Source organism: Pipistrellus kuhlii, unplaced genomic scaffold (assembly GCF_014108245.1).
Source record: "Pipistrellus kuhlii isolate mPipKuh1 unplaced genomic scaffold, mPipKuh1.p scaffold_m20_p_2, whole genome shotgun sequence".
Taxonomy (NCBI): Eukaryota; Metazoa; Chordata; class Mammalia; order Chiroptera; family Vespertilionidae; genus Pipistrellus; species Pipistrellus kuhlii.
In genome coordinates, this window is record NW_023425515.1 from 170,754,534 (window position 1) to 170,778,181 (window position 23,648).

Here is a 23,648-nt window from a genome sequence, read left to right on the forward strand (position 1 = left end):
AATATATATATTTTATTGACTTTGTACAGAGAGGAAGGGAGAGAGAGTTAGAAACATCGACCAGCTGCCTCCTGCACACTCCCCACTGGGGATGTGCCCGCAACCAAGGTACATGCCCCTGACCAGAATCGAACCCGGGACCCTTCAGTCCCCAAGGCGACGCGCTATCCATTGAGCCAAACCGGTTTTGGCTCCAATACCATCTTTTTTGGGAGGTGCGGAAGGGCTGTCTCTAGTCTGCCTGTAACACAGTGTTTCCCAAACTTCTAGTTAAGTATGCAATTTTACCTATATGTTCCCAAAAATTCTAGTTTAGCACTTCTTAGTTGGGATTCAGAAATCTGTAGTTTAACAACTCCACCAGGTGATTCTCATCAAGAGAGAAGTTTGGGAGACACTGTGAGTGTAACCCAGCGGTCTTCAAACTTCTCTCATTATGAGAATCACCTGGTGGAGGTGTTAAAACACAGATTCCTGATAGCACTTCTTATAGTTGGGATCCGGGAATCTGTGTTTTAACACCTCCACCAGGTGATTCTCATAATGAGAGAAGTTTGAAGACCCCTGGTGTAACAGAACCTCCACTTTGCGCTCTCTGTGACCGTGGCACCTCACCCAAACTCTCCTCTGAGCGTCCGCGTGCTGACTGTAAAATGGGGCGAAGTGTACACAGTTGTTATGAGAACAAACCAGTGAACAGTCTTAAAGCACTGGGAATAGTGTTTGAATTTAAGATGACCAGACGTCCCGATTTCTAACAATTTGTCAAACTGTACAAAAAATCGGGACTTTTTTAAAACGCCGCGGGACGCGGGACAATTTTTAAAAAAATATATAAACATGTATTTTATTGAGTCCTATGCCACTAGTTAATTTCTTCCTACAGAGATATGTCATCTTGGAACAAATGGTTAGAAATCGGGACTGTCCCGCCCAAAGCGGGACGTTGGTCACCTTATGTTTGGTGTGAAGTAAGTGGTGAATAAATGACATTCTGACTCACCGAGGCGTCCCGCCTGTAACCAGACCATCAGGCCTGGGCACACGCCCGGCGCGCGCCCGGGGGCGGCGGCGGCGGCGGCGGCGGCGCGGCGGCGGGGGCGGGAGGAAGCGCGGCGCCCGGCCGGCGCCCAGGCCGCCGGGGGCGCGCCGTCACGTGACCGAGCCAAGATGGCGTCGCCCAGCGCGCTGTGGCTTTGGGCCGTCGCTCTCCTGCCGGCGTTCTGCGCTGCCCTGCGGCTGGGGCATCTCGGCCCGCCCGGGCCGCTGCCGCTGGTGATCTGGCATGGGATGGGTAAGTGAGTGAGAGGAGGACCGAAAGGGTTTGGCGATTCTTTCCCTCTTCTTCCAGCGCGGGTTCGCGTCTGCAAAGTGCAAGGGCGGGACCGCGGTCCCTCAGCCGCCGGCTGACCCAACATTGGGATCGGGGGCTGCTCTGCATGGGGAAGGGAGCAGGGGAGGGGAGCTGGGGAAGGAGCGCTCCCGGAGGGCTGTGCACTGCGTCCGGGCTTCACGCCGAGTCTGTTTAATCCTCACAGCAGCGGCCACAGGATGGAGCATCAGGTACCACAGCCTGGGCTGTGGCTGCAGGGACCCAGCGTCCATCCTTTTATCCATTCACACATCGAACAGAGATTTGTTAGGCACCATATAGCATAGTTATTGAGCATCTGCAGATGCGGAGGACACAATAGAGTGCCACAGACTAAATTCTTTACTCTTCTGGAGCTTACTTTCCAATAGACTATACAGGTAAGTGTTGAGTGCGATGGGAAAGTAAAAAAATAAAACAGAGAGGGGGATGGAAACCGAAGATGTTGGCTTGCAGCTTTACAGAGCAAGATCAGGAAAGGATTCTCTGAGAAGGCGATATCTGAGCAAAGACTGAAGTGACTTGGGAGATAACCTGTGGCTAACTGGTACAATGAATGGCAAATGCAAAGGCCCTGAGGCAGAAGCATGTCTGGTATGTTCTAGAAACTACATTCAGGGAACTGAGTGAACAAGGAGAAGAAAATAGGGGTTTAGGTCAGGGGTGAGGAGAGGGGGGCTGCAGGTGTTAGGCCCACTAAGGCTACTGGAGGGACTTAGGCTGGAATGAGATGGGAAGCCCTTAGAGAGGGCAGTTGAGATGAGTGACATGATCTTAACTTTTATTTTTTTAAATCTTTAAAAATATATATATTTTATTGATTTTTCACAGAGAGGAAGAGAGAGGGATAGAGAGTTAGAAACATCGATGAGAAGAATCATCCATCAGTTGCCTCTTGCACACCCCCTGCAACCAAGGTACATGCCCTTGACCAGAATCGAACCCGGCACCTTTCAGTCCGCAGGCCAACGCTCTATCCACTGAGTTAAACCAGTCTCGGCTGATCTTAACTTTTAAAAGGACCGCTCTAGTTGAGAATAGATTGTAGGAGGTCATGGACCTTTACCGGGAGGTGTTAGGACGCCATTACAGTAACTTAAACAAAAGATGACAGTGGCCCTAGCCAGTGTGGCTTCAGTGGATAGAGCATTTGCCTGCGGAATGAAGAGTCCTGGGTTCGATTCCAGTCAAGGGCCGGTACCTCGGTTGCAGGCTTCATCCCCGGCCATGGTTGGGCTCCTATGGGAGGCAAACAATTGATGTGTCTCTTTCATACTGATGCTTCTATCTCCCTGTCTCTCCCCCTCTCCCCCTCCCTTCCACTTTCTACAAATCAATGGGAAAATATCATTGAGTGAGGATTAACAAACAAACAAAAAACACCACAAAACAAAACTTAAAAAAGAGATGACAGTGGCTTGAAACAGTATAGTAAAATGGAGAGGTGGTCAAAAGTTTGGAATATTTTTAAGATGGAAACGAAAGGATTTGCTAACAGATGAGATGTGGAATGAGCTAGAAAGGAATCAAGGATGACTCCATGGGTTTTGGCCTGAACAATTAGAAGGATGAAGTTGGCATTTCCCCAAAGTGGGGACCTGAGGGGAGCACACACTTGGGATGGTGAGAGGATCAGAGGTCTGCCTTTGAACTTACTAAATTTGAGAAGCTTGTTAGACACCCAGGAGATGTAGAGGTATTTGGAGTGTGCAGTCTAGGAGAGAGGTACATGCTGCAGATTTAACTTGGGGAAGCCTTCAGCATATATTTGGTATTTAATGCTGTGAGACCAGGTGAGGATATATAACCTAGGGAGTGAGTGTACACAGAAGAGGGGAGAGGATTGAGCCCGGAGGCACTCCTAACATGGAGGGTGAGCAGATGAGAAGGAACTAGCAGAGAAGGCAGTGATGGGACAACCAGGGAGGTGGAAGCGAGTCAGGAGAGTGCAGTGTCCTGGGGAACAGCTGACAATGTTTCAAGGGGAAGAGAGGAATGAAACTAAATGGTATGTTTACAGGTCAAGCAAGGGAAGGGATGAGAATTGGTAACTGGATTTAGCAACATGAATAGCACCCAAGACCTTGACAAAAGCAGTTTTGAAAGAATGAGAGTCTTGTTGGAATGGGTAGAAGGAAAATGTTCAGAGAGGAATCAGTCAGCAAATATAGACAGTCTTGTCAGGGCTTGGTGCCAGGCCCTAGGCTGCTACAGGGGAGTTAAAGGCGAACACAAGATGCTCCGTGTCCTTCCAGAGCACAGTCAGTCCGGAGGGAGGCAGGTAAGAGCCAACAATTGCAGTTCAGTGCATTGAATGTTTCCAATAGAGAAATCTCAGATGCTGTAATCCTTAGCCTTTTCCTCTTTAAAAAGTAATTCTTAAGCTTACTCTCAGGTTGAAATCAGGATGATTAAGTTAAAATGGAAATAACCTCATCCCACTTCTCCCACTCAGTGGCCTGTCAGTCACTTTGCTTCCCATTCTTAGTTCTGGTTCCTTAAAACAGGAAGAGAAACAGGACTGGGCCTTGGGTGGAAACAAGGAAGCCCCTAGCAATGATTTTCAGCCCTTTTCATCTCATGGCACCCACAAACTAATTACTAAAATTCTGCGGCACAGCAAAAAATGTTTGTTGCCAATCGGACTAAAAGAAAGGTGTAATTTTGATTCATCCACACTAGATGGCTATTGTTGTGTTGGCTGTTGTCATTTTTTTTATTTGGGAAGAGAGGTCATTGCCCATGTTTAAATAGGTATTGCATGTTTTCAAAATACTTGCCGCACACTGCTCTAGAGCAGTGGTCAGCAAACTCATTAGTCAACAGAGCCAAATATCAACAGTACAATGATTGAAATTCCTTTTGAGAGCCAAATTTTTAAAACTTAAGCTATATAGGTAGGTACACTGTTATTAACTTAATTAGGGTACTCCTAAGCTGGCCTTTGCTAAAAACTCAAGGGGCCAAAGAGCTGCATGTGGCTCGAGAGCCACTGCCCTAGAGTGTTAGATTTAAGGAACCACTCTCTAGTTTTTTCCAAGTTGAGGGTCAGCACTTATGTGAATCAGAGAGTGAGTGCCTCCTTAAATTTTGTGTCCTATGTGCTTCACTTGTCTTACCCTACCTAGGCTTGGTCTTAAAGAGAAATTCAGTTCCAAAGCGTTGTTGTGGTTTTTTGAAAAATCTTTATTTTTTAAAGTATTACTTATGTCCTCCTTTTCCCCCCATTGACCCCTTCTGGCCCAAAGCGTTATTGGTTTGTTGTTGTTGTTTTAGTATATTTCATTGATTTTCCACAGAGAAAGGGAGAGGGACAGAGAGTCAGAAACGTTGATGAGAGAGAAACATTGACCAGCTGCCTCCTGCACACCCCCTACTGGGGATGTGCCTGCAACCAATGCACATGCCCCTGACCGGAATCGAACCTGGGACCTTCCAGTCCGCAGACCAACGCTCTATCCACTGAGCCAAACTGGTTTTGGCCCAAAGCGTTTTTGAGTCCATTAATCCACAATGTTTCTGATAATAAGGGAGGGGAATATGCACTCTACTTATTTTTCAGTTGTAAATTTGGTGTTCCAGTTATATTGTATGGGCTTTTGAAGTTTATTACTTGATAAACATGAGCTAAGCAAGAATGCTCTTTCTTAAATTGAGGAGAAGCTCATGTAGCCTACAATTAATCATAATAAAATAGAGAATTCAGTGGCATGTAGTGTGTTATAGTGTTGTGCAACCACTACTTCTCTCTAGTTAAAGCATTTTTATTACCGAGAAAATGCCGGTACCCATAAAAAGTCTGTCTTCATTCCCTTCTCCCACAACTCCCTTGAGATGTCCATTCTGTTTTCTGTCGGTATGGATTTGCCTATTTTGAATATATCCTTTAAAAGGAACAGTACAATAGATGATCTTTTGTATCTGGCTTATTTCACTTATAATAATGTTTACAGGTTCATTCACATTGTAGCATGTGTCAGAGTGTGTGTGTGTGTGTGTGTGTGTGTGTGTATGACAAATTGTTTATCCATTCATCCATAGGTGGACATTTGGGTCATTTTCACCTTTTGACAATTATAAATATTGCTGCTATAAACATTCCCGTACACGTTTTTGTATGGTCACATGTTTTCATTTCTCTTGGGTCTGTATCTAGAAGTCATATGTCCAGGTCATAGGGTAACTGTAACTGTATGTTTAACTTTTTGAGGAACTACCAGCCTCTTTTCCCAGAGGCTGTGTCACATTACATTTCCACCAGCAGTGTATAAAGGTTCCTATTTCTCCATATCCTGCCAATACTTGCTATTTTTCATTTTTAAAAATTAATTATTTTATGAAAGCCATCCTAGAAGGTATGAAGTGGTGTCTTATTATAGTTTTGATTTGCATTTCCATAATGAGCAATGATGCTGACCATCTTATCATGTGCTTGTTGGCCATTTGTATATCATTTTTGGAGATATGTGTGTTGAAATCTTTTTTTTCTCCCATTTTTAATTAGGTTATCTTATTGAGTTATAAGAGTTCTTTGTATATTCTGGATATTAAACCCTTATCAGATGTATGTTTTGCAAATATTTTCTCCCATGTTGTATGTTGTCTTTTCATATTCTTGATAATGCCCTTTGAAGCACAAAAGTTGTCTTAAAAATCTTATGATTCGTAAGTTCCCATTATTGTCCTTGTTGTCTAGGAGACAGCTGTTGTAATCCCTTGAGCATGGGTGCTATCAAAAAAATGGTTGAGAAGAAGATACCTGGAATTTACGTCTTATCTCTAGAGATTGGGAAGACACTGATCGAGGTAAGGCTCTTCACAGCTCCACTCCTTGGACGTTTGCTGACTAGTTTCATAGAATGTACTGCTCAGATGCTTTGCCTTACATTTTGTAGCCTATCAAGCAATGGCAGTTTAACTCTTGAGGGGCTTATGTGAGGATTCCAACCAAAGCTAAACAAGTTCCCCTCTCAGAGAAGACGCCAGTGTTTATTGTCAGCCCCGTCTTTCCCTTCTCTGTGGCTCCTCTTTCAGGATGTGGAGAACAGCTTCTTCCTGAACGTCAATTCCCAAGTAACAATGGCGTGCCAGATTCTCGCTAAGGATCCTAAATTGCAGCAAGGCTACAACGCTATGGGCTTCTCTCAGGGAGGCCAGTTTCTGTAAGTTCCTCTCTGTCATACCAATTACATGGAATTGATTTCTTTTTTCTTGTTCAGATAGATTGACTCCTCTAATTATTTTTGGATCTTCACCCATGGAAGGGAAGCTATGCTACCTTTTTCCCCAAACTGTAGAGAAAGTTTATGTATAAAGTCACAGAAGCGGAAGTGAGCTGTAGAGGAAATGGACTCAGGGAACAAGTTACCGAGGCAAAGGAAGGCCCCTTGGAGCTTCGGGGAAAGAGAAAGGCCAGGAAAGTGCCCTGGGGAAGGAGGCGGGGCAGGCCTGGGAGTGCTCTGTAACAGAGCCAGCCCCTGGGAACTGTTCTAAAGTGTTCCCATGTCAGAAGCTCTCCGGAACTTCACTCATTTCCTATGAAAGAATAAAAACTTGTATTTGGTGATATCAGAAGAAAATCCTGAAACTCTGTGGCCTTGGAGAACCACAGAGAACGAGTGTCTTAATCTGAGGGATTGATTGTTGGTGATACACTTCCATCCGACAGCCAGAGGTGATAATCCTTTTTTCCCCCTCAGGAGAGCAGTGGCTCAGAGATGTCCCTCACCTCCCATGATCAATCTGATCTCAATTGGGGGACAACATCAAGGTAACTTTGGCTCTGTGCCTCTTTTTTTTCTGTTTTAACCCACATGACCATTTGGTTAAAAAAAAAAAAATTCTAGCAGCTCTTTATACAGGAAGTCAGCCAGCCATCCTTGCAAAATTCTGTGTTGTCTCCCCCCTTCCCCTCCTCCCCCAGCTTCTAACAAACTAACGAGCATTCTTGAAGAAACAGGAAGATACTTAGGGTTCCATAGGCCTGGAACACAAATGAATGATTAGGTTGTCATCTACTTCTCTCCAATTTAATTGGCATGATCTCCTGGAGGTGAGATGTTTGCAGCCACGTGGTAGGTGCTGGTTGAGGAATTAGGAAAGTGTAACAGCCTTCCCTGTTTTCTAGCTGTTGGAGATGCCTGTTGAATTTAGGCTTAGGTAAAGGATAATGGGTAAGTTGTTTGTTTTTGTGTCTGTAAAATTAACAGTAGCTATTGATCCTTGGAAAGCAACAGGTTTTCTATGTAGACAGAATTACAGACTCTTGGGGAAGGATGTGTCTAGAATAGAACTTGATCTCTGTTCTGATGGGTATAGCTATGAGGTGGGATAGCGCAGGTGTGGAAGGACTCTCCTTATAATCAGGAAACCGGATTCACCCAATTAACTATTACTGACGGTCAAGTAATTTGGTATCCTAGGTCTCTTTCTCAGGCGAAAGAAACTAAAATAAGGTTCTGCTCTTCTTGTGGGAGTTTTTCAGAGGATGAAGTGAAATAATAGGTAGGAAATGCTTTCTAAAAGTGCAAGTATTATACAAATGCAAATTGGTAAAAACAGCTTTATCATTTTATCCATTCAGCAAATATTGATTGAAAACCTAGAAACAAGACAAGGTCTCTTCATGAAATTTCCATTTCTGGGGAGAGCGGGAAGATAGACATGAAATAAATAAAATGAATATAGACAGTGGTAACCACGATAAAGAGAAAAATGAAAGGGTTAATACTTGAGAGGCAGCATTGTGGTTGTATTGGTTAAAGGTATAAGCTTTAGAGCCAAAACTGCTGTGTTCATCTGGCCATGTCACTTATTATCTAACCTGGAACATCTCTGCTTTAAAGTTTCGTATTTGTTATATGGGGCTGGAAATGATTTCTATTCCACAGGGCGGTTGTGAGGATTAAATGAATTATTGTCATATGTGCTCAGAACTATGCCCGTGACCCCCGAAAACACTATTGAGGATAATGGGGATGACAGTGTAACTGGGAGAGGGGAAGGAATGGGGTTGAACACTACTTGAGTTAGGGTAGGTAGCTATGACTTCTCCAGCCATTGAAGCAGCAAGAGAAGTACAGGTATACCTTGTATTATTGCACTTGGCTTTATTGAGCTTTGCAAATATACATTTCCATCAATATCTGAGGTAGATCCTCCACCAGCAAAAGGATTATAACTCGCTCAGTTTTCTGGTGATTATTAGCATTTTTTTAAGCAATAGAGTATATTTTTAATTAAGGTATGTACATTATATTTTTAGACATAAAGGCTGTTGCACACTTAATAGACTACTATATAGTGTAAACATAACTTTTACATGTACTTCGAAACCAAAGAATTTGAATGACTCATTGCAATATTCGCTTTATTGCGGTGGTCTGGGATTGAGCCTGCAGAGTCTCTGATGTTTGCCTGTATGTCCTCCAGGGAGGACCAGGTGCAAGGTTCTTAGGCAGAAAAGAGGCGGGGGGTGGGGGGGACCTAGAAGAAGCTGGTGACAGTGTTAATCCTCAGTACGTTATGTTCTTGAAGAATATTTGAATGAAATCAGGGTCAAGCGCTGCCTTTTTTGTTTGTTTCTCACAGTGCTTCGGACATAGTAGGTGTTCAATACATAATTATTGAAGCAATGCATATTTGTCTCCTACTACTCTAGGTGTTTTTGGACTCCCTCGGTGCCCAGGAGAGAGCTCTCACATCTGTGATTTGATCAGAAAGACACTGAATGCTGGGGCTTACAATAAAGCTGTTCAAGAACGGTATGTATGGTTAGCTGAAAAGGACACAGAACCAGCACTTCATGAAAATGTTATGCTGACTTTCATGCTAACAGTGATTCCAGAATAGTGGTTAGTGATATTCAAATGAGATTCCCTCCCCCCCATAAATACCTCTACTATCTGCTAAATGTTTTATAAACCTAGAACTGCTTTAATAATAATTTAAAAAAGAAACAGGAGCCCTAACTGGTTTGGCTCAGTGGATAGAGCATCTGCATGCGGACTCAAGGGTCCCGGTTTGATTCTGGTCAGGGGCATGTACCTTGTTTGCGGCACATCCCCAGGAGGGGGTCTGCAGGAGGCAGCTGATTGATGTTTCTCTCTCATCAATGTTTCAAACTCTCTATCCCTCTCCCTTCCTCTCTGTAGGAAAATCAATAAAATGTGTTTTGTTTTGCTTTTTTAAAAAGAAAGAAACAGGACATTTTTCTATATAAGAAGAATGTAATTACAACAGAATAAATGTCCATCATAAAACAAACAAAAAGCCTTTAGAAAGTATCAAGCCCAAGCAATTACTATTAATATCGGAGGACAGATCCTTTATGTTGTCAGCAGCACATAGTTAGTCTCCTACATCAATGTCCCCAGTACTCAGTGTGTTTAGGTATTATTTTTCTCTTGTGTGTGTGCATGTGTGTGTTTGAGTATTTAAAGCATACAGAGTCACTTTTGGAAAAATAAATTTTTTAAATATATTTTTATTGTTTTTTTACAGAGAGGAAGGGAGAGGGATAGAAAGTTAGAAACATCATCAGCTTCCACCTGCACACCCCCCACTGGGGATGTGCCCGCAACCAAGGTACATGCTCTTGACCAGAACTGAACGTGGGACCTTCCAGTTCGCAGGCCGACGCTCTATCCACTGAGCCAAACCAGTTTCGGCTGGAAAGTGTTCTTGTTCAGTTGTTTCTAAACTAAAATATACATTAGAACCCCTGGGAAATTCATTAAAAATGGATTCTAGGGTTCCATTCCTAAAAATTCAGATTCAGTACACCTAGAGTATTCTAGGTGATAACTGGGATCCATTAGTTTGGCTATGGTATCTATTCTATGGGTTTTCCAAGTGGATCATTCTTGTCTAATAACAACTCTTCAGTACAACACTTCCTTGAAGCCATTTTCCCCAAGTATAGCCTTGTGAGTGACTCACAGAGAAACAACTGGAAGCTTGCTCTTTTCCTTTTCTTGCAGTGGCCTTATCATAGCTACAAAGCTATCGGGTCAACAGTGCCACCTGATGGTCAGTGAAGGAAACTAAGATACTTGATATTTCCATCTTCCCTCAAGCAGCTCAAACCACTGCTAAGCTTTACCTCCTTACATGATTTGACTAGCCATAGCTTGGTTATTAATGTCCTATATGGTCTTTGTTCTTATGGAGATATATATATATATATATATATATATATATATATACACTTTATTGTTCTTAATTTACTCTTTATTCTTCTCATTCTAACTCAAATGGCTAAGAAAAGCACATCCTTTTCTTTATATTTCTTTTGTGAACCAAACACAACCATTGGCAGTCAGAATTATTAGTGACTATAAATGAGCAGTAATTCGGGGTACAGTGACACCTAAATACTGATTAAAAGTGGGAAGAAAAAAAAATGAAAAGTGATTGAGAGAGCAAGGAGGGAAGAGAGAGAGAGAAGCATCTTATCAATTGCCTCCCATTTATGGCCCAACTGGGGATTGAACCCGCAACCTTTTGGTGTATGGGACAACACTCCAACCAACCATCCAGGGCAAGATGCATAAGATACTTTGAATGATAGAAATAAGTGCACAGGACTTTTTGTTGAAAATCTACAAGGGAAAAAAATAAATCTATAAGGAATTCTCAGAATCCCCAATTCTGTTAAGTGCACATTTAAGTGATTACTCTTCCCCACCCTAGCAAGAGAAGTAAATTTTACTTTCTGGAGCAATGTAACTAGAGAAATACCAGACTTCCAGGTTATAAACACAGGATGACGATAAGATGCCCTACTGAGCACTAGCCAGCTTGGCTCAGTGGATAGAGCTTCAGCCCGGGTTTCTTTAAAAAAAAAAAAAGGAGCCATCCAGAGCTAAGGCAGTCTCTCTCCAGCTGTTGTCATTGCTGCTGTCTTTGTTTCACCTTTTTTTTCTCTTCAGGCAGACCAACCCCTGCTGCCATGGTAAAAAGTGCCTGGCACAGCTCCTTTAGTAGCTTATCTCAGCCTGAGACAGGAATCTCTCTGCCCCAATTCAAATTCTTAGGGAAGGGACCATGCCTCAGCTTAGATCAGGTTCCCGCTTGTTCTCATTGGCTGTGGTCAGAGAAGTGTGGGACCACATGGTACATACCCGCTCCTGTAACTGGCAGGTGGGGCGGGAAAGGTGCAGTTCCCATCTGAGAGAGGATGGTTTTTTTGTTGTTGTTTTTTTAAAAAAATATATTTTATTGATTTTATACAGAGAGGAATTGAGAGGGACAGAGAGTTAAAAATGTCGATGAGAGAGAAACATCGACCAGCTGCCTCTCGCACACCCCCACTGGGGATGTGCCCGCAACCAAGGTACATGCCCTTGACCGGAATCGAACCTGGGACCCTTCAGTCTGCAGACCGACGCTCTATCTACTGAGCCAAACCGGTCCCGGCGAGAGAGGATGGTTTTGATGTAGACAGAGACCACAGAAGATGTCTTCTACACGGTTCAGATAATTTAACCGTAGCAAAGCAAATTTGATATCCTAATACCCTGAATAAGCAGTGAGGACTTGTTTTTGTTTTTTGTTTTTGTTTTACCCTTACCCGGGGATATGTTTATTGATTTTAGAGAATGAGGAAGGGGCGGGGGGAGAGAAACAGCTATGTGAAAGAGAAACATGGATTGGTTGCCTCCAATACACTCCCAGACTGGGGATCAAATCCACAACCTTTTGGTGTATGGACAACTGCTCCAACCAGCCACACGGCTAGGGCGGTGAGGAAGTGGCACGGTGGGGCCAGTGAGTAATGGTGAGTGTAACAGTCTTTCGCCTTCTGACTCAAATCTGCCCTGTAGTTCCCCTCTGAGCCTCTAGCAGCCCTTCCTGATTTCTCCTTCCTCCTTTTCTCCTGCCATCCCCAACCCTTGTCCTCTTGTCCTCTGGGCCAGCTCTCCCAGCTGGCCCTCTCCTTGGTCCCTGGCTCCCAGCCTGCATGCCCCTTGCTTTGCAGGGCCTGCGCTCCCACCCCCATGGCTCAAAGAATGCTTTTCTTCAGTTGTCCCACTTTGCCCACATCTTGCCCACATCTCTGCCCTCAACTTGTCACACCCTTTCCTGGAAATAATGAGGCAACCACTCAAGCTGCCTCAGATACTTTTCCATTGTTCATAAAAGTACGAGTGTGCCCTGGCCGGTTTGGCTCAGTGGATACAGCATTAGCCTGCAGACGGAAGGATTGTGGGTTTGATTCAGGTCAAGGGCGTGTACCTTAGTTGCAGGATCATTCCCTGTGCCAATTGGGACACGTGGGAGGCAACCAACTGATGTGTCTCTTTCACATTGGTGTTTCTCTCTCTGTGTCTCTCCTCCCTTCCACTCTCTCTAATAAAATCAATAGAAAAAATATCCTTGGGTGAGGATTAGCAAAAAAATAAATAAGTAAATAAATAAATATACAGAGAGCCCTGGCTGGTGTGGCTTAGTTGGTTGAGTGCCACCCAAAAGGTCACTGGTTTGATTCCCAGTCAGGACACACACCCAGGTTTTGATCCTATCCCAGATAAGGGTGCCTACAAGAGGCAATCATTCGATCTTTCTTTCTCATATTGATGCTTCTCTCCCTCTCCCTTCCTCTCCAAAGGAAAAAAAAAAAAAAAATTAATGAAACATGCTAAAAAAAAAAAAAGAATGGTGAGTGTAACAGTCTGCAACAAGCAACAAGCTTCTGTGTACCTAAAAAAGTATTTTGTCATATTTTTTTAATATATTGTATATTTTATTGATTTTGTACAGAGAGGAAGGGAGAGAGACAGAGAGTTAGAAACATCGATGAGAGAGAGTCATCGATCAGCTGCCTCCTGCACACCCCCCACTGGGGATATGCCCGCAACCAAGGTACATGCCCTTGACCGGAATCAAACCTGGGACCCTTCAGTCCCCAAGCCGACGCTCTATCCATTGAGCCAAACCGGTCTTGGCTATTTTGTCATATTTACCTCAGATACTTTTAAGAACAGAAACATTTGAGATAAATTTGCATTTTTTACATCTCTCCCAGATCCCATTCTTTGTCCTTCCTCTGTAGTGACAACCACTGTCAAATCAGAATATAGCCTATTAAAAGTTTGTATCATAGCCGAAACCGGTTTGGCTCAGTGGATAGAGCGTTGGCCTGCGGACTGAAAGGTCCCGGGTTTGATTCTGGTCAAGGGCATGTACCTTGGTTGCGGGCACATCCTCAGTAGTGGGGTGTGCAAGAGGCAGCTGATCGATGATTCTCTCTCATTGATGTTTCTAACTCTCTATCCCTCTCTCTTCCTCTCTGTAAAAAATCAATAAAATATATTTAAAAAAAAAAGTTTGTATCATATACAGACCTATCCATAGTCAACAAATAGTGTTATATTGTATACTTAAAATTGTATGTAATGTATATCTTATTGTGCATTTTATTCTACAAATGATTTTTGGATTCAATATTAAGTTTTTGAGATGTAAACATGTTATTACATATACATAAAGCTGATTTGTCTGATTTGCTGCATGACATTTTGTTGTATGACTTCACAGTTTATTGATTCCATATTGTACTCATTTCTAGTTCTCATTATAACAAACAACTTTCAGAGAACATCATTATATTGAAAAGCCCAGTCTTCCCCTCCTGTGTTCTGGTTCTATTACATATTAACACTTTGACCTTGAGCAAGCTACTTAAACACTCGGAGCATGATTGCCTCATTTGTAATCATGCGTATAGTAATAGTACTGACTCTATGGAATTTTTGTAAGAATTGAATAGTTTAATATATGTAAAGTGCTTACAATAGGCCTGGTATATAGTAAGTGCTATGTGTTACTATTATAATCTCTAAGCCACAGTGGCTAGAGCCTCAGAAGGTAGAGGCTTATGTCACCAAGGGTGGCCTGTGGCTGGGAAGTTCTGGCTTGGAAGCTGTTCTTCCCTGTCTCTTCGTGTGCTGCACTGGAGAGTGTAGACTCAGGAGATTTAGGTTCATGTCTTACCCTTTCTTTTTATTTTTTTAAATATATTTTATTGATTTTTTACAGAGAGGAATGGAGAGGGATAGAGAGCTAGAAACGTCGATGAGAGAGAAACATCGATCAGCTGCCTCCTGCACTCCCCCTCCCGGGGATGTGCCTGCAACCAATATACATGCCCTTGACCGGAATCGAACCTGGGACCTTTCAGTCCGCAGGCTGATGCTCTATCCACTGAGCCAAACCGGTTTCGGGATCATGTCTTACCCTTTCTAGTGCTGGCTGGGTGGCATTGGGAGAGCTACTTAAGCTCTCCGAATCTGGCCCTTCAGTGAAAAAGGAGGTAAATAATACAAACCCATTTTTCTTTTCTGGCCACCTACTGAGGAGCACCCGTCTGCTTCACCTCCACACCTTCTGCAGCACTTCCAGCTTCTGCTCATTCTCACGTCCTTCCCCTGGCTCACTTGTACACATGAGCATAATGTTTAATGGTACTTACTCTATGGAATTCCTGTAAGGATTGAATAGTGTGCACCAGGCTTTCTTAATTTCTTCCTGTGTCCCTTCTTAGCTATTTCCTTTCACACAAAAAGGTGACCAACCTGTGATTACTGCCTTTATTCTTTCTTTTATCCTTAGCCATTAGGCCTCCCCACTGCCATTCTGAGTCACCAGAACCAGGCCTGGCAAGATCTGGGGCCTTTGTATTCTTTCACCTACATTTTCTGAAGGAACTTGAGTGTCACCTACATTTTCTGAAGGAACTTGTTTGAGAAGTGTGTGGGCTCTGCTCAACATTTCTCAGCATTTGACACTTGACCATCTACTCTTGAAGCTTTGTCTTCTCTTGTTCTTCTAACTATACCCGTCACATCTCTAAACCCTAACATTCCTTTACTGCCAAGTTCGCTCATAGCTTATCTAACATCCTTACATCATTCTTTTTCATTCAGCAAACCCTTACTACTGAGCGTCTGCCAGCCGGTCACTGCTGAGGAGCTTCCAGTCTTGGAGAGGCAGGACTAATACTCTCACACAATAAGCGATAACAATGCCAAGACAAAATGATAAGGCCACCACTAATACCAGCATTTTATAAATGTTCAGAATTTGTCACCTTTTTAAAAAAATATATATTTTATTGATTTTGAACAGAGAGGAAGGGAGAGAGATAGAGAGTCAGAAACATCGATGAGAGTCATCGATCAGCTGCCTCTTGCACACCCCCTACTGGGGATATGCCCGCAACCAAGGTACGTGCCCTTGACCAGAATCGAACCTGGGACCTTTCTGTCCGCAGACAGACACTCTTGTCCACTGAGCCAAACCGGTTTTGGCCAGAATTTGTCACCTTTTAAAAACTGGATAAAGTAAACATTTAAAAGCTTTCAAATACGTTTATAAGCAGATATATGTGTCACTGTGACCACTGACAGTCTGACTGCTGCCTCCTTTAACCTCAGCCCCGTCTCCTGGGCGTCAGGAGCTTCTATCTTCTCTGATGTGATGGTCCAGTGGGCTTTAGTGCCACGCTGCTCTGCTGAGTGGTGGGTGCTTCCAGGATCACCGTCTCTGGGCAGCTCTCTCAGTCTGGCTGGAGGCTGGCTCCGTTAGTAGAAATTTTGATTTCTTTTCCTGCTAAACTGGGATAGAAAGTCTCACTCATGTTGTAATTCCTCCCTTTCCCCTAGAGGACATCTCCCATGAGGTCCATGCTGAGCCTTTTTCTCCAGCCGGAATACTGCTGTGTAGATGCAGGAGCTAAGTGGGAACTAGCTGCTGGGAGAACTTATGGCAGAGGTGTCAGTTTTGGTAGGGGAGGGCTGGGAGGGCATGGAAGGGGAAGTGGAGAGAGACTGAGACAAAGTAAAAAAGTGTGAAGAGAACTGATCTGTGTCTGAAATAATATAACCACCAAATACCTGCCTTTGTCCTTAAAAATTGCATGACATACCAGAGTCCTGAAAACTAGTATCACTCAATAGTATGATAAATTCTTTGTGACTGAAAGGTTAGACCTCCATCCCAGTATCAGCACGGCATGATAGATGAAGAGGAGATAAATGGGTGAAGAGGAGGCAGAGGTGGTGGGATTTGAGCCGAGTCTTGCAGGATGAGTAGAAAGCAAAGGAGAATGTAAGATTTGGGGTTGTGGGAGGGGACAGCGTGTGTCTTCATGACTTGGAAGCATGATTGTGATGAAGCTCAGTGGTACAGGGGAGCCATATTGATAGGTCCTTTTCCTAAGTTTTAGGGTACTTCGTTTTTGTTAAACATCTTGATGTTTTTTCACTAATTTTTAGCGAGAGAGGAAAGGAGGGGGAGAGACAAATACTGATGTGAAACACATTGATTGGGTGTCTCCTGCACCTGCTCTGACCAGGGCACGGGATCTAAACTATAATTAAGGTTTGTGTCCTTGAATGGAATTGAACCTGGGACCCTTCAGTTCGAGGGCCGACGCTCTGTTGACTGAGCCAAATAGGCCAGGCTCAGATGTTCTTCATTGTATTAAATGGCACATCCTTGCCTCAGGTGTCTAGGTGATGAACTTGGGATAGGAGGAAGTCCTCTCTTCCCTATTAGAGGGCAAGGCCTGGGACTTGAGGGCTCTGGCCTCTGACCCTTTGAGATCTCCTGGTGACCTATGCGGAGGGGCATGCTGACGTGCAGCTCGGTCACCTTGCTTTTTCCCCCTGCAGGCTGGTGCAAGCAGAATACTGGCACGACCCCATAAAGGAGGACATGTACCGCAACCACAGCATCTTCTTGGCAGATATTAATCAAGAGAGAGTAAGTACCCAAGCCAGGCTGCTGTTATGCATTCATTTTTCTGTTTGGGACATTTATAAAAAGATCAGCAGTGACTGTTTACCCAAAGTATCCCAGACAACCCAGGAAACAGAAGTTCTGTTTCTAGGAGGGGGGCCAGTGGTTCTGAGATTCAGTTCCTTTTAGGGAGGCTGAAGTCCATTTGGCTCTCTTCCCTCATGTCCGTTCCCTTTCCTAGTGTTGAAGCACGGTCAGCTCGGTGGCTTGCTGGCTGGCTTCCATGCATCTGGTTTACTGAGGGAAGTCTTCCTGGTGGGTCCCTTTTGGATCAAATTTTCACATGAAAGAGATTTACTTAGAAGAGATACTGCAAAGGGACTGTGTGTCCCAAACACAAGCATGATTTGAGAGATTCTGATAAACTAGACGGTTTAATTTATATTGTGTTTATCTAGAGTTTTTTTTAAATTTTATATTATTTTAAATGTGTGTGTGTGTGTGTGTGTGTTTTTTTATTGGTTTTAGAAAGGAAAAGAGAGAGAGAAAAAAACAACAATGATTGGTTGCCTCCGATACCCACCCCAACTCTGGGGACCGAGTCCCTGCCACCTAGGCTTGGGCTCTGACTGGGAATCAAACCAGTGACCTTTCAGTGCATAGGACGATGCTCTACCAACTGATCCACACCAGCCAAGGCGGGGAAACAGTAGTATAGCAAAACCTCTCAGAACTTGCAGCTTCTTCTTTTGGCTTGGCTTTCTCTGGCTAGGCGTCTTTAAGCTATATGACAGATCCCTGTGGAGTGCAGTGACAGATTAATGATGGCACCCTGGTTTCTGGGGGCATGCCAGTCAGATAGGATGTTAAGAAAAAGGCTGTACAAGGTATATTCTGGGCAGGAAACTGAAAAAGCAGCCTGTATCATAGGAAAGACACATGGTGGTCCAGGGTCAGGGAGACCAGAGCACTGAAAGGCTTCAATCCCTCTGCTGGAACCTGATGATGACTCTGAGATACTGCTGGCCTCTCCCCACAGGGCGTCAGTGAGTCCTACAAGAAAAACCTGATGGCCCTCAAGAAGTTTGTGATGGTGAAATTCCTCAATGATTCCATTGTGGACCCTGTGGATTCTGAGGTGAGACTGCTTGGGCAGGCCGCAAGACAGACCATAGTAGTAAATGACTTTTTGGGGAAAACCTTAGTCCCGTCCACTTACCTTTGTGTAGAGCAGGGGTTCTTCACCCGAGGTCTATAAGTGGGACACCCGCCAGAATTGTATGCAAAATGGTAACGTTGAATTCTCCGAGGGACTGTAATTTTGATTAGATTGTCAAAGAGACCTGTGACCCCAGTTCAAAGCCACCAGCCCAAAGTCTGTAAGTCCCTAAGGTTGACATTAAGGTCTGTCTTCACCTGGCTTCAACCTGTTTCTCCAGCCTAATCTCCCTACACCATCCACTTACATTCTCTGATCACATTGTACTACTGGCCTGTGCTTTTTCTCTTGCGTTTTTCTTTTTAAATATATTTTTATTGATTTTTTACAGAGAGGAAGAGAGGGATAGAGAGTTAGAAACATCGATGAGAGAGAATCATCGATCAGCTGCCTCCCGCACCCCCCCCCACGGGGGATGTGCCTGCAACTAAGGTACATGCCTTGACCGGAATCGAACCAGGGACCCTTCGGTCCGCAGACCAACTCTCTCTCCACTGAGCCAAACCGGTTTCGGCTCTCTTGCGTTTCTTTACTCAAGCTTTGCAGTCTCTTAAAATGCCCTCCCTGGGCTTCTCCACCTGACAAGCTCCTACTTACCTTTCAAGACCAAACTCAGATTACTTTCTCCACTTAGGATGCTATCCTATTTCAAGTAGAATCAGCCTATATTACAGCACTCATCACATCAGACCACTAGGAATTAGCAAACCATGGCCTGCAGACCAAATCCAGCCTGCCACCTGCTTTTGAATGGCCCATGAACTAAGGATAGTTCTACATTTTTAAGTGGTTGGAAAAGTAAAAAATATTTGATGAAGTGAAAATTGTATGACATTCAGATTTCAGTGTCCATAACATAAAATTCCTTTGGAACACAGCCATACTGAAGTTTTAAAAAAATGTCTGTGGCTGCTTTTGCATTACAATGACAGCATTGAGTTGTTACAACCATGTGGCTCTTTAAGCCAAAAATATTTTGTATGTGACCTTTATAGAAAACTATGCTAAACAATTAGTTGTTTGTGCCTCATGAGACTAGAAATTTTTGAAAAACAGTGACCATAAGTATTTATCTTGGAGTGTGTAGTTCAGCACAAGAATTTTCAGAGGGTAGTTGCTCAATAATTATCGGAAGCAGAAATTTTGGGCAATTGGAAAGCTCTTTGGAAAAGATTAACTCATCTCTCAAGATCTACCCTTAAAAAAAAGATGACTCAAGACATATTCTATTTTTCCTCTTTACTACAACTTCATGATGTCATTATTTGGTTAGGCTTAGCTACCAGCCGGTCTTAAATTAGTTTGGCAGTATATTAGGTCTAGTAATAATTAATGTCGTTTTCTAATACTTTTTTAAATCAAATTTATTTAAACAATACAACAAAATTTAATCAACAATATAGTTGCCGTTGTTTTCTCCTACTTGTGCCCAACGCTCAGGAAGCATTTTAATCCCTCTGTTGTAAAATTCTTGTGATTTTGATGCAAAAAATTCGGTCAATGCATTTTTGAGGCATTCTTCATTATTAAATTTTTTTCCAAGAAGAAAGTTTTGCAAAGAATGAAACAAATGGTAATCGGAAGGGGCAATATCAGGAGAATATGCAGGTTGAGGGAGAACTTCCCATTCCAACTGGCGCAGTTTTTCAGCAGTGATTCTTGCAGTATGCGGTCGTTCGTTATCGTGGTGAAGAATTACGCCCTTCCGATTAATCAGCGCGGGTTCTTTTTCTCTTAAAGCTTGGGCTAACCTTTCCAATTGGGCACTATACACTGCACTTGTAATGGTTTGGTTAGATGGTAAAAGTTCATAATGAAGAATTCCTTTAAAATTCCACCAAACACACATCACCACGAATTTTTTCGCATGCAAGTCAGGTTTTGGCGTGGGCTGCGGAGCCTCATTTTTGTCCAACCATTGAGGCCACCTTTTCAAATTAACATACAGCACCCATTCTTCATCTCCGGTAACAATTTGCTCTAAAAACGGCAAACGGTTTTGACGAGAGAGGAGCGAACTGCAAATTGTGACTCTTTGATTACAGTTGTTGTCGGTCAACTCATGAGGAACCCATTTTCCAAACTTTTGGACTTTGCCAAGTGCACGCAATTGATTGGAAATTGTTTTTTGTGAACAATTTAAAGTTGTCGCAAGCTCTTGTTGGGTAATTTGAGGATTTTGCACCAAAAGAGCTTGAAGAGCTTCTTGATCAAAATTGGACACACGGCCTCGACCACTCTTGTCATCTAACGAAAAATTTCCCTCGCGAAATTTCTCAAACCAACGCTGGCATTTTCTGGCGCTAACTGCATCTTGACCAAGAGCACTACAGATGTTTTTTGCAGCCTCACTTGCTTTTCTCCCTAATTGGAACTCGTAAAGCATGCAGTGCCGAATATGCTCTTTATCCGCCATCTTCTTAGCCCTAGTTTTGCAACAAAAACCAAACTAAACACAAACTTTTTCACGCAAAACTTGTTAGTTGCACTTCACACGTTCTGTAGATACCACGTGTTTGAAGGTTATGTCAATACAAGTCAACGCCAAGCAAGATTTTAAACGAATGTTCCAAAACGACATTAATTATTACTAGACCCGATACATGCCATGTGTGTGATCTGCGTATTTCTTCCTTTCCCGCAGTGGTTTGGATTTTACAGAAGTGGCCAAGACAAGGAAACCATTCCCTTACAGAAGACCACTCTGTACACACAGGTAACTGGTGGGGAGAGGTACTGTCCTTTTCGGCTCCTGGCTCCTGAAGCTGCCAGGTTCTTGGGTGGTAGACCCCGTCCTGTACACCCCAAAGCAGTAAGTGGTCGTGAGGTGTCTGACCCGTCTCGGTGAGGCTGGGTGGGCTGCTGACTGCTGCACTAGTCTGTTAGGTGCTGTCTATAGAATCTACATCTGAAGGCCAAAGGACCTGCACCTCATGGTTTTCAAGCATGTCCAAGGGACACAGCCTTCCTAGCTCTCTGGTATAGAGGTTAGAACTGACTTCTTTTGCTGAGATGCAGACTGGATCAAATCCAACAAGCCCCCTAGGCATAATGAAAACAGGAGACAGGTGTTACTTTGAAACATGAGTAGTTGTGGGAAGTGGTTTTAAATCAGGCACTGACAAGGGGAGCTGTTGCTGGGGGTAATGACTAGAGTTGTGAATTCTTTTTGCAGTAGATGGTTTCTCAAGCAGAGGTTGCAGCATTTCACCACTTCCAGCTCCACACTCTAAAGATTTTATCCTGGAGATACACTCCCCAAAATGCACAAATGCTGTGTCTGAGCCAGTTGCCTTCTACTCGAATTTCTTTAAATTTCAGAAACCTAATCTCTCTTGGCTTTTCTCTTACATTTGATGCCCCTCTTGAATGAGGTAAGAGGGAAGCTAGGATCTGTTAAGTTTTGGCAATGACAACTGAAGAGCCTCCTTATTGTGAAACTCAAACTGATGGTAACCACAGAAGCAACATTCTGATACTGTCATAACTGCTCATCTTCCCACCGTATTTGTTCTGTGGCACATGGGCAATAGTGTTTTCAACTGCAAGATATGAAAACGGCCCAGATTTGTTACCTAGGGGCTGGATGTTTTAAGTTATCGAGCAAATGTTCTCCTATCTTTGGTTCAGTTCCACTAACTGACATTTTGAGGCAGTTTTGTCCTCCAAAAGGTTTGGAAAACTTTAGAAAGCAAAATATAAAACTATAGAATAATCTCAACTGCATATAATTTTAATGTTTAGGGGGAAAAATAAGAGGTATCCTTTTTAGCAATACACCTAAATTGTGATACTTAGGGGAAAGATTGCATTTTGAGAATATATCTCAACTAACTTTTATTTCAGAGAAGGGAAAGGGGTAGATAGAAACATAAATGATGAGTAACTGCTCAGCTGCTTCCTGCACACCCCCTACTGGGGATTGAGTCTGCAACCCAGGCACGTGCCCTTGACTGGAATAGAACCCAGAATCCAGTCCGCAGGCCAACACTCTATCCACTGAGCAAAACCGGCCAGGGCTCAGCTAACATTTTCTTTACTTTTATTCCAAAACTTTTCAGTAAGCCTTTTAATTATGGCATTTCTCTCTGCAGGACCGCTTGGGGCTAAGAGAAATGGACAAAGCAGGACAACTAGTATTCTTGGCTCTAGAAGGGGACCATCTTCAACTGTCTGAAGAATGGTTTTATGCCCATATCATACCCTTCCTTGAGTGAAACCTTTGCAATTTGCACCAGAGCTCAGGGAGCTCCCAGCACTTCCATAGGGAAGACTGTTCCCTTCATGCCCAAGCCTGAGCACAGATCCAGCTTGCAACTAACCCTTTTCTCTAGTCATCATCTAACATGACCCACTCGGAAAGATCTAAGATCTAAATCTTATCCTTTGCCTCATCCTATCAGCATATGGTGTTGAATGCAAGTTTAATTAGTTAATAACCACGGAGATTATTTTACAACCATTTGATGTAGTCAAGCTGTCTCAGGAAATGTCTGCTGCAAGTCAGTGCCAGAACTGTGCCCAGGCCCAGAAGAGACTGAACAGACTAAAACAATGACATAGATTCTAAGGGCAAACACCTTTCTCACGTAAATCTAGCCACATTTCAAGCCAAGAGGCCAATACCTAGGACTGAGGTATTCAGTCATGCTTTCTGTTTTGCTGGTGGGGATTTAATCAGTGCTTACAAGAGTATTGCTTGAATGTTGCTAAATAATCTAAGGCTACCCTCCTCTCTTTGAGAATGTTTTCTTCTGTAGTGTCTTTAGCAATTAGACCAATTCCACTAGCCCACCGTCTTGCTTCAGTAGCACTCTTTTGGTCTCCTCAGATTCTGATAAATTAGTTGCTGTAATAAAAGGAGGCAAGTAACACCCAATTGGATTGTTTGAGAGGAGGTGTGGGTATTGCTTAACTTAGAAAGGAAGGTGAAGAAAAATGTAGAAATGGAAATGAAAACTGAGGAGGTGGTTCTTTCCATTCCATACTTAATATGTCATATCTTAATATAACTAGTGGTCTGGATCAAGTCACTCTGTTGCTGGTATTAACAGAGAATGGGAAGAAAACATGGAGATCAGGCTAATTTCCATTATAAAAAAAAATTTTTCTAGTACACTCCAAACTTGTTTCAGATGTGTTCTGTGAAAGAAAAAGTTTCCTCAAAAAGCTTGGGGATATTGCACATCCCTTTTCTCCTTGGAGATCAACCTGTATTAAGGATTCAGAATTCCTGTTACGTTAAGAGAAAACCAACCTTATTCTACCATTCCCCACACTATTTGAGCAATCTGAACATGTTAGCCCCAACTT

The 23,648-nt window shown here is 43.2% G+C and overlaps 1 protein-coding gene and 2 long non-coding RNA genes across 5 annotated transcripts; 1 reads left to right on the forward strand and 2 right to left on the reverse strand.

The window, feature by feature from the left end:
* Window positions 1-1,136: 1,136 nt before the first annotated feature.
* On the forward strand, window positions 1,137-23,491 carry PPT1 (palmitoyl-protein thioesterase 1). Of its 3 annotated transcripts, none has more exons than XM_036448713.2 (10): window positions 1,137-1,294; window positions 6,069-6,178; window positions 6,407-6,534; window positions 7,072-7,142; window positions 9,033-9,135; window positions 17,050-17,140; window positions 18,156-18,254; window positions 20,980-21,051; window positions 22,430-22,559; window positions 22,591-23,491. In XM_036448713.2, the coding sequence occupies exons 1-9, from the start codon at window positions 1,171-1,173 to the stop codon at window positions 22,550-22,552; spliced, it is 921 nt and encodes a 306-aa protein (XP_036304606.1). In that variant the 5' UTR covers window positions 1,137-1,170; the 3' UTR covers window positions 22,553-22,559; window positions 22,591-23,491. The 3 variants fall into 3 exon arrangements, with proteins under 3 accessions (XP_036304606.1, XP_036304605.1, XP_036304604.1); XM_036448712.2 differs by having other exon boundaries at window positions 22,430-22,555; window positions 22,587-23,491; XM_036448711.2 differs by having other exon boundaries at window positions 22,430-23,491.
* On the reverse strand, window positions 13,776-14,735 carry LOC118724942. Its single transcript, XR_004989735.1, has 2 exons — window positions 14,612-14,735; window positions 13,776-14,373 (listed from the first exon to the last, which is right to left on the reverse strand). It is a non-coding gene; the product is annotated as an uncharacterized LOC118724942 (long non-coding RNA).
* LOC123652729 lies at window positions 14,983-17,052 on the reverse strand. The gene is made up of 2 exons (XR_006742208.1): window positions 15,699-17,052; window positions 14,983-15,464 (listed from the first exon to the last, which is right to left on the reverse strand). It is a non-coding gene; the product is annotated as an uncharacterized LOC123652729 (long non-coding RNA).
* Window positions 23,492-23,648: the final 157 nt, after the last annotated feature.